The 10,272-nt window shown below is 61.1% G+C and overlaps 1 protein-coding gene across 1 annotated transcript; it reads right to left on the minus strand.

Moving 5' to 3' along the window:
• Positions 1 to 546: 546 nt before the first annotated feature.
• On the minus strand, positions 547 to 6,259 carry LOC103823214 (cytochrome P450 1A5-like). Its single transcript, XM_030228590.2, has 7 exons — positions 6,110 to 6,259; positions 4,406 to 5,261; positions 3,704 to 3,830; positions 2,521 to 2,610; positions 2,314 to 2,437; positions 1,265 to 1,351; positions 547 to 1,055 (listed from the first exon to the last, which is right to left on the minus strand). The coding sequence occupies exons 2-7, from the start codon at positions 5,225 to 5,227 to the stop codon at positions 749 to 751; spliced, it is 1,557 nt and encodes a 518-aa protein (XP_030084450.2). The 5' UTR covers positions 5,228 to 5,261; positions 6,110 to 6,259; the 3' UTR covers positions 547 to 748.
• Between the last annotated feature and the right edge of the window lie 4,013 nt (positions 6,260 to 10,272).

A 10,272-nucleotide genomic window follows, 5' to 3' on the forward strand; every position in this document is an offset into this window, starting at 1 on the left:
GGCAAGAGGAGGCATCTGGCTCTGCTGGCACGGGCTGACTGGCAGCCAATGTAAACTCCTGGGTTTGAGCTGGAGCAATTCCTGGGTGTCATTATTTTCCTGCCGTGAAAACACCTTTGTTCCAGCCAGGAACAGCAGCAGTTCGGCTTTCCCAGCAGCCAAACCCAGGCTGAGGGTGTCCTTCCTTCTGTCCTTCCCTGTGTCCTTTTTGTCTCTTCCCCTGTGTCCTCCCCTGTGTCCCCCAGGGCCACCACCGACCGTGGTGGAGGAGGTGGATGAAGGCTCAACTTGCCCCAGGGGAGGTTTAGACTTTGGGAAAATTTCTTCCCTATGAGGTTGGTCAGTGGTGGAGTCACCATCCTGGGGGTGTTAAAACCTCCAGGTGGCACGTGGGGACACATGGGGTTAGTGGTGGCCTTGGCACTGCTGGGCCTGATGATGATAAAGTCTTTTCCAACCTAAACAATTCCATAATTCTGTAATTCTGCTGGGGGTTATGGCATGGGTTGGCTGTGCTGCATCCATCAGAGAGCGACTTCCAAAGGATAAGGTCCAGGACTAGAACAGCCAACATTTAATGGAATATCCAACACTAGAAACACCAGGAAACAAAGCAGGCAACGATTGCTGCAAAACCAATCTGATAAAGCAGAAGTCCCGACGGTTTCAGATTATCCCATCACCCCACAAAGTCCTTCCAGACCCAGCCCTGCTGGCAGGACACCCTGGAGATGTCTGCTCCCAGCGCTCAGCTCCTGCCCTTGGCGGGGAAGCGGAGCCTGACCTGGAAGTGCTCACACCTCTTGTGCTTCAGGGACAGTCCATAGAGCGGGGTCATGTCCACCCTGCCGCCCTCGCCCACGCTGAACTCCAGCTGCTGCAGCAGCGTGGTCAGGAAGAGGAACACCTGCCAGCGGGCAATGTTCTCCCCAATGCACCTCCTCTTCCCCAGGCCAAACACCAGCACCTTCTCCCCGTCCTCTTTGTTCACTTTGGTCCCGTCAGCGCTGAGGAAACGCTCGGGGTTGAAGGTCTCTGGGTCCTTCCAAAGCTTCCTGGAAGGGAGAACAGGGGGTGTTGAGATGGTTTCTCCTGGTCATGGGTGTCGGGGGGATGGTGGGAGGTGGGAGCTGTCGGGAAGAACAGTTCTTCCCAACAGGAAGAACCATCCCTGATGGTTTGGACCATGGGAGGGATCCTGTTTGCCAGCCCAGGAAAGGAGCTGTTTGCCAGCCCAGGAGGGTTTGTGCCTCACGGTACTCACTCGTCGTGGTTCACTTGCCACTGGTTGACGAAGACGCAGCGATCCTTTGGGATGAAGTGGCCGTTCAACACCGTGTCCTTGGTGGTGCTGGGGAGAGAACAGATGGAGAGCTGGGCAAGCCCAAAGGCTCTTCTGCATCCTCAGAGGACTGTCAGGCTGTGTGACAGGGTTCACAGGGGTCCCAGGATGAGGGAAGAGAGGAGAAAGTTGACTCTATGTTTAGAAGGTTTGATTTATTATTTTATGATATATATTATATTAAAACTATACTAAAAGAACAGAAGAAAGGATTTCATCAGAAGGCTGGCTAAGAATAGAAAAGGAATGAATGACAGAGGTTTGTCTCTGACTGAGACATTCTGGACAGCTGGACTGGGATTGGCCATTAATTAGAAACAACTAAATTAGACCAATCCCAGACCCACCTGCTGCATCCCACAGCAGCAGATAAGAATTGTTCACAGTTTGTTCCTGAGGCCTCTCAGCTCCTCAGGAGGAAAAAAATGCTAAGGAAAAGATTTTTCCTAAAACATGTCGGTGACCAGGCTGCTCCTGAAGGGTGTGACCCAAAGGGGTGGTTTTGTGGGGACGGTTGTGTCCTCCATGAGCCATAACACGGTGCCTCAAGGCCACCTTGTCCCTGGAGCAGCTCTGCCAGCCCACCACCATTCAGCACCAAATGGAAGAGAGGAGTTAGACGAGACCCACAGCTCCTGACAAGTCAAAGCCCAGCGAATCCTGCACGAGTTTCATCTTCAAAGCCCAATTTCTGCCCTTAGGACTGGCTAGGAAATACCCCAGATTGTATTCAGGAGGTTTAAGAGTCTTGCTTTCATTTTCCTCCAGCAGAAAAATTCCAGTTCCACTTCACAGCTCATTCCAGATGAGTTGGGATGGTTCCTCTCAAGGCAGGAAGAAAAATATAAACCCAGGTGTGCTGTGGGGTGAAACCACCCTCAAAACAAAGGATTCCACCCCAGGAGGGCAGGGAGCTGGAATATTTCCCCCTGCCAGGGATCCAAAACCCCAAAGGAGGCGTCAGCCCGTACCTGTGTGGGATGGTGAAGGGCAGGAAGGAGGAATGCCTGAACATCTCCAGGATGAAGGCTTCCGTGTAGGGCAGCGTGCCCCGGTCCGAGAGCCGCGGCCGCCTCTCCCGCCCGATGGTGCGGTCTGGGGAGGGGGGTCAGGAGAGGGTCAGCCCCAGGGCTGAGCACAGAGGGGCTGGCCCAGAGGGATGTGGGTCACGGACTCACCCAGCTCCTCCTGGATCCTTCTCTGCATGCTGGGGTTCGTCACAAGGTACATGAGGCTCCAGGACAGGGCTGTGGTTGTGGTGTCGAAGCCTGGGCAAAGAGGGTGGGGTGTGGGTGAGCTCAGCACAGCACCTGTCAGGACCCAGGACACTCCTCTGGCAGCCCTGGGTGATTCCAGACCCTGGCAGGGGGCTCAGAACCTTGGCACGGAGTCAAAACCACCCCTGCCTCGGATTTTAACTCATGGAAACAATTCCCAACTTCGTGTGAGGAGTTACAAGCCGCAAGAGTTTGAGCAGAATAACAGTTAATTTGTCACAGGGTGAAAAAGTAGAATTTTGGGGTTTTAGAATGGGGGTTCAGGAGGCAAGATGGAGGAATCTGGGCATGTCCTGTCCTTCTTCTCCTTCTTCTTGTCCTCCACCTTCTGCTGAGATGGTGACAGTTTTGGATTGGTTTAGAGACAGAGTGTCTGACATAGGTGACAGTATTGGAAAATTATTGTAAATAAGGTACACCCAGTTCTTAGTATAAAAATCTATCACCACCCTGAGGGCAGGGGCTGTGCCACAACCCAGCCTGCTGGACAGATCTCAGCAGGTCCGAAAAAGAATGTATCAGATAAGAGAAAATAAACAGCCTTGAAAACCAGAGACCAGGAATCCTGACTTCTCCAAGAGCGCAGGGCTGGGAAAAAAGACTTTTAATGCCTCGAGCAGCACCCACCCTGGCCTGAGGGCTGACCATCACACAGGGCAGTCTGGGCTGCCTGAGGAGGCAGGGGACATCCTGGCCACGCAGCAGGGCTTGGGGCTTTATTCTGCCATAACCAACGTGGATAAAATATCCTGTTCTCTCAGCCTGTCCCGCTCCTGGGTTGTGTCAGGTTTGTACAGCTTCCCCAGAATTGGGGGAATTTCCACAGCAAGGTGAATCAGCCCACAGACATCTCCCTCAGCCAGGAAAAACCACTCTAGATTGTGAGGTTCAGCTGAGCTATATAACCCATGCCCTTCACTTTTCCAGAGCTGATATCCCAGACTGGTCTCTGGAGGTACCCCTGGAAGGTCCAGTGAGCAGGAGGGCAAGTGCTTCGACCCAAACCAGCTGCCTGCTGTTGGACAGGAGGAGCTGGAAAAGATCTGTGAGCATCTGCCAGAGCTGAGGAAAGGTGGGAGAATACCTGCTCCAAAGAGGTCGTTCACGAGGTTGACAATCTTCTCCTTGGGGATCTGCGTGGCCGTGTTGGCTCCCAGTTTTTTGTCCAGGCACTGCTCAATGAGGGAGTCCGTGATGTCCCGGATGTTGTTCTGAGAGGAAGAGGAGGCAAGGTCATGGAGCAGGACTGCAGAGGGGTGGGTGCTCCTGGGCAGACCCACAGAGTGCTGGGGGAGCATCACCCCTGAGCTCCTGTGGTCCCTGTGGAAACAAGGAGAGGGTTCTCCGAGGAACCCGAGGTTTAGCCACCAGGCTGGCCACATTACACAGGGAATGGAGGAGAAGCTGAGAGGCTCATGAAGCTGAGTCTGGGGAGGTTCAGCTGGGACATCAGGACATTCCTCCCTCAGAGGGTGGTGGGGCTCTGACCACGCTCCCCAAGGAATGGGCACAGCCCCAAGGTGGCCAGAGCTCCAGGGGAGTTTGGACAACGCTCTCAGGGATGCTCAAGGTGGGATTGTTGGGGTGTGTGTGCAGGGCCAGGAGCTGGATTGGATGATCCACGTGTGAGCCAGCTCGGGATATTCCACAATTCTACGATACTCTATGATTCCATGAGAAGGAGGACTGGGGAGACACAATGGCCGTTGCTGCTTGGCTGCCAGAACACAAACACCTCGGCGATGGAGAGGGGAGGAGAGCAGGTGAGGATCCTGCCAGCTCTTACCTCGTCGTAGGTCTCGTAGTGCTCCTTGACCCTCTTCTGCAGGAAGCTGAGGAAGTACCTGTTGAAATCGAGGAACAGCTTCATGCTGCGGCTGGGCAGGTAGCGGAGCAGGGGGATGAAGTCGGCGGGGTTGCCAGCGGCAGTGACATCAGTGAACTCCTCGGAGAAATTCACCAGCCTGAGCAGCTCCTGGTCCTCGTGCTCGTAGCGCTTGCCGAAGCACATGGCACAGATGACGTTGGCCACCGACACCACCAGGTACCGGTAGGGCTCAAACCTCTTCTGCTCCTCCATCAGCTGCAGGAACTTGGTGACCAGGTACTCGGCCTCCTTGGAGACGTGCTCCTCCAGCAGGCAGCTGCAGGACGAGGTGGGGCTGGGCGCCATCGAGAAGCTCTTCAGGGCGCTCTGGGCCAGCTTCTTGCGCGCCTTCCACACCTCCCCGGAGTCGGGGCTGAACGTCAGGCTCTGCCCGTCCGCCACAAAGCGGAAGCTGTAGAGGTCGGGACGCCCCATGAAGTCGTCTCCCTGCTTGACCAGGGCTTGGCGGATGGTGTCCAGCCCGCTGAGCACCAGCACGGGCCGTGTCCCGATGCGCACCTCCATCACGTCCCCGTAGCGCCGGCTCAGCCGCGTCAGCGCCAGGTGCGTGTCCCTGCGCAGCTCCAGCACGTTCCCCAGCACGGGAATGCCCCGCGGGCCCGGCGGCCGCCGCAGCCCCGCGGGCACGGCCGGCCGCAGCCGCTGCACCAGCAGGAACACCAGGCAGAAGGCGGCGGCCGCCAGCAGCACCTCGCTGGCCGACAGCGCCACGGGCCACATGGCAGCCTTGGGGTCACCGCCGGCACGGGCAGCCCTAAAGGAGGGAGCGGGGTGAGGGCGAGAGCCGCCAGCAGCGAGGGGCTGAGCGCTGCAGGGGGGACAGGGACAACGAGTGATAGCCCTTGAGCAGCTCAGGACATGGAGCTGCCCCTGCAGCGCTGCGGGTTTCCAGCGGCACACACTGGAGAGCTGGGGAGGCTCCAAAGGCACCCTCCCATTGCTTAAGAGGGACCTCAACCCGTCAGAGACTTTGGGGCACCCCTTTCCCTGCAGCAGACCCTTAGACGGGCGTGCAGAACCCTCAGGAATGAAGCAAAGATGGGTTAGGAGCTGGGGCTGCTCTCTGGGCTGAGACACCTGGAGGTGATCCTGACAGGGACAACGAGTGACAGCCCTTGAGCAGCTCAGGGCATGGAGCTGCCCCTGCAGCGCTGCGGGTTTCCAGCGGCACTCGCTGGAGAGCTGGGAAGGCTCCAAACTCACCCACCCATCCCTTAAGAGGGACCTCAACCCATCAGAGACTTTGTGTCCCCCCTTTCCTCTCTGAAAACACAAACCCCGACTGCCACAGCCTTGGCTTCTGCCCAGGGAAGCCTGTCCTGTAAAACAAGGCATGGAAAACCCCAGCTCAGCAAATCCCAGGGAAGCAGGAGCAGAGGAACAGCAGCTCCTCCACCAACGTGGTTCCAGGACCACCAAACCCACCCGGAGTCACAGCCAGGAGGATGGACCTGCTGCCCACAGTATTGGGGGCTTGGGCATGCCACAGAGCTGCTCTGTGAGAGCACACAGCTCACTGGGTGAGCAGGGGCACCCAAATGTGACCTTCCTGCTCTTATATCCACATTCTACCCCTCCCAAAGCACACAAGCTGTCTCTTACCTGGATGGGTTTAGGCTCCCAGCAGGGATTGGCACCAGGAGCAGGGGGGAATCCTCCTCTGTCTCCTCAATCTTCTTCTCCTGTCACCTTGTTCTACTCTGCCTGGTCCTTCTTCTCCTGCCACCAGGGAGTCCACAGCTGTCTAATCTCTCCCCTCACTGGGTATTTATCTTCCTCTCCCTCTGCAGAAGCCCTTGGCAGTAGCTATCCATTAACAAAGGGGCTGACCCTGGCTGGAGCCTGTCCAAGAAGCCAGGGAAGAGCCTTTCTCCCCTCCAACAGTCTCTGGGCCATCAAGGGTGACTTCTCCTCCTGGGCCAGGGCCCTGGAGCCTGCTGTGGGGAGGCAGAAGGGGGTCCCCAGGACAGGGAGGAAGGAGGAGGTCCCTAAGCCCTGCCTTGGGGAGGATGTAGGACCTGTTGCCAGCATTGCTTGCCTATGGAATGTGGGTGCCAGCATCTCCCCAAAAAAGCTTTTCTGGGCTGGCCGGGCTGTTCCCAGCAGCCAGAGAGGGCTGTCACCTCCACAGCCATTCTGGAGGTGCTGGGAGCTGCAGGCTGTGAGCGAGGGGACACGTTTGTGACAAGGCACCCACGGCCCTCCCCGTCCATCCCTGGGGAACGATCCGGCAGATCCCCTGTCCCGGGAGCGGTGGCGGCAGGATCCTCCGGGCCAGGGGCAGAGCCAGGCTCAGGTTAACGATTGGCCAGGTTTGCGTGAGAAGGCGGCTGGCTCGCTTCCCCCGGCTCCTCCGGGGCAAACAGGCAGCGAGGAGGAGGAGTGGCGGGGCAGAGGGGAGGTGAGCCCGGCAGATAGGAGAGGTGAAGGGGCAGAAGGGGGCAAGGCTGGGGCAGTTCATCCTCCCAAAGCACCGGGTGACACCCGACAGGGAAATGCTCGGGCCAGCGGGGCTGTTTCTCCGGGCGGGGCAAAATTCAGGGGTGTTTGGGAAGTGCAGCTGGGATGAGCAGGAATGAGCCAGAACTTGGGAGTTTGGCCCGAAGTTTCCTTCAGTCTTCGAAAATTCCAAGGGGGATTTGGCCCAGGTAAAAGCTGAGCTAATATTTAATAAAGGCTTTCAACATCTGGTCTAATCGGGCTCGTTAATAGCAATGACGCTGTTCATTAATGTTTGGCAAGAACAATTACAAAACTCCGGCTGCTAGTATTCCTGCTGATAATTCCCGGGAATGCCGCAGCCCTCCTGGCCTCCGCAGGACCCTTGGGAACGCTTTTGGGGAGGCAGGCTGCAGGAGCAGGGCTTGTCGGGCGGGCTGGATCCTCCCATCCCCGTGGATCTACCCGGACCCACAGCATGGGGTCGGGTTGGGGCTGAGCGACCCCCCCGCCCTCCCCAGCAGCATTTCAGACTTTGTGCTGATGCTGAACTCACCCACTCCTCATCCATCACATCCCAAAGCTCTGGAGAAGCTGGGGAGGGTCCTGGAGAGGTTCCCCAGGATCCTCTTCCAGCCCGTCCCAGCCCTCCCCGGTGGCTGCCAAGCCCTGCGAGGGCAGGGTGCCTCCTGATGAGAACAGCGTTAAGAGCCGCTGCCTTGCGTGCCATGCAGCCTCACACCCCACAAACACCCCAAAACCACCCTCAAAACACCCTCAGTCCCCGCCGCCCCTCGCGGAGCCCGTGGATCCCTGGAGCTGCCTGGGGCAGCCGCGGGGACGCTGCCAGCCCCCTGTCCCTGCTGGGTGTCGCCGTCCCCTCCGTGGGTCAGCACCCCGCGGGACCGGGCTGTGCGTGCGGGGACAGGCGGGAGCGGCAGGGTGACGGTGCCCGCAGGCACGTGTGGCACGGCATGCGTGGCACCCGCACGTGCCCACGCCCGAGGGACACGGAGGGGTTCGCAGCCCCGAGTCTGTTCCCGCACACGGATGAGTGCAGGGCGTGTGTCCGTGCGGGGACACACCTGCGCAGGTCTGCGGGGACACGGCTTGGGCACACGCGCGGGAGGGACAAGCCACAAGAGGGGACACTGGGACAGACAGACCGAGCGTTGTGCCCGATGTTGTGCGAGGTGCCAGAGCCATCCCCGGCCGGGCTTTGTGGACGCCCTGACGAGTGTCCCCAGCCGTGGGGCACCTTTGTGACATTTGTGGCCAGCAGCCCCGCAGCGCGGGGCACCGCTCGGTGTCGCCTGGTGCTAAGAGGGGACATTTCAGGTGGCACTGCCCTCTCTCCCTCTCCTCGTGGCTGGAAAGGGCTGGGATGACCGTGTCCTCTCGAGGGGACGCAAATCACAGGGCACTGCCGTCCCCTCGCAGGTGATGCAGCCTACTGCCGCGGAGGGCACCCCTGTTGACACCGACGATTGTCCCCAGTGTTTAGGGACCCCCCACAAGCTCCCCAGCCTGCAGCCAGCCGTGGGGGGAGCTGATCCTGAGCTGCTCCGGCGCCGCCCTGACCCCGGGCCAGGCTCCTGGACGGGAGGCCACCGCCCTGGTCCTTTAAAAACCATTTCCCCCCCCACCCACCCGTAGCGTGACTGCGAGTGACCAGGACGGCCCTCCCGGGTCTGGCCGGAGCCCCTTCGCACGCGATGTCCCTAATGCCACCTCCGGGACCCCCCGGCGGGGCGGGACCCCCTAGCCTATCTCCCACCTCGTGGCGGCTGGGCTGGGAACAAGGATTGCGGGCAGAGGGGACAGATTTTGGGAGCGGGCTGGTCTCCCTTGTCCTCTCTGCAGGGCAGGACCTGGCCTGTCACCCCTCGGGGAGCGGGGCTGGGGGCTGCAAACTCTGCCCGAGCCCCCCTTCAGACCCCGAGCATCCGCCCCGGCGTGCCCGCCTCCCTTCGGCTGCACCCTGTGCCCCATGCCAGCCCCACCTCACCCCTCGGGCCGCCCTGTCCCCAGGGGACAGAGGTGACACAGGGCACAGCGGCTTCTCACGCGAACCTGGACAATCTTTAACCGGGCCGGGGCCGGGGCCGTGACCCTGGGGGTCCCTGCGGAGCTGTGGGGTGGTCCCGCAGCTCGAGGTGGGGGGACACGCACGGAGCCGGTGGCCGCCGCTCGGCTCTACCGGGCACAGCAGCGGCGGGACGGGCACGACCCCGCGGAAGGTGCGCGATGGCTGAAGCCCCGCGGCGAGCGGTCCGCGCTCATCCCCGCTTGTTCGCGGAGCCCCGCGGGAGTCGAATCCGCCAGTGCCCCCCTCCCGGCCCGCACGGCGCTGCCCGGGGCGGTTTTCCCACGCTCCCGCTGTCCCCGCGGCTCCGGACACCGCGGATGTGCCGGGGCTGCGGGCGCCGGGGCGGGGGGCGCGCCGGTGGCTGTAGGGAACCCTCTGGGTCTGGGGACGAGCAGGGCAGCCGGCCCGGCCCCCGGGGGGGTCCTGGGGAGCAGCGGGGCGCGGGACCGGCGCCTTTAAGATCCTGCCGGTAGCGTGACTGGAGTGACCGGGGCGGTGCGGGTTTGCCCAAACATCCCGCCCTCTTCGCACGCGATGCCCGCCCCGGGCTGGAACCCACGGGCGGCACCGACACCCCTCCCACCCCCGCACCCCACGCCACGACTTATCGGGACCCCCCCTCCCTTCCCTAACCCTCCCCCCCGCCTCGCAGCCTCACCCCCGGGGATGTGCGGGGAGCGGGGGTCCCGCACCCCACGCGTGGGGGTAGCCCCGGGGAAGGGAGGGGACGGGGGGAGCGTGGGGGGGGTCCGGGGAGTTCTTGGGGAGTTGGGGGTCACGTGACGGGAGGCGGCCTAGCCAATCAGCGCGCGGGGCGATGCATATAAAGCAGGAGCCGCGGGCAGCGGGCACCTGCCGCGGGATCGGGCCCCTCCCGCCGCTCCGCACCGCTCCCGCCGAGGTGAGTACCGGAGAGCCCGGACCGCTGTGGACGGGGCTGGGGGGGCTCTTCCAGCACCCCTGGGTGATGGCCAGCCCTGCCGTGGGCTGTTCTGCCTTTCCGACCCGCGCAGCATCCTCCCCTTACCTGCTGGGAGGTGGTTTTGGGGGGTCCTGGGGGTAATGCTCCCCACGCGTGTCTTGCCGCTGCCGAGGGCTGGGAAGGGGTCCCGGCTGGGCTGCACCCGCTGCCGTGCAAAGTCCCTAGAGCCCCCCCGACATCTTCCTCTTAGGTGTCCCGTGGGTGGCTGTGGCACCCTGCCAAACCCAAGGGAAGGGGGGATTTAACAGCAAACCT

The sequence above is a fragment of the Serinus canaria genome, chromosome 10 (genome assembly GCF_022539315.1).
Source record: "Serinus canaria isolate serCan28SL12 chromosome 10, serCan2020, whole genome shotgun sequence".
Classification (NCBI taxonomy): domain Eukaryota; kingdom Metazoa; phylum Chordata; class Aves; order Passeriformes; family Fringillidae; genus Serinus; species Serinus canaria.

What these genes read in the sequence shown, in the direction of transcription:
- LOC103823214 (XM_030228590.2), bottom strand. Translation starts at nt 5,227, where the DNA reads ATGTGGCCCGTGGCGCTGTCGGCCAGCGAGGTGCTGCTGGCGGCCGCC. An exon ending in AAGGATCCAGGAGGAGCTGG is followed by an intron (nt 2,438 to 2,520) that starts GTGAGTCCGTGA and finishes CCCCCTCCCCAG; the next exon opens with ACCGCACCATCGGGCGGGAG. An exon ending in TGGCAAGTGAACCACGACGA is followed by an intron (nt 1,056 to 1,264) that starts GTGAGTACCGTG and finishes TCTCCCTTCCAG; the next exon opens with GAAGCTTTGGAAGGACCCAG.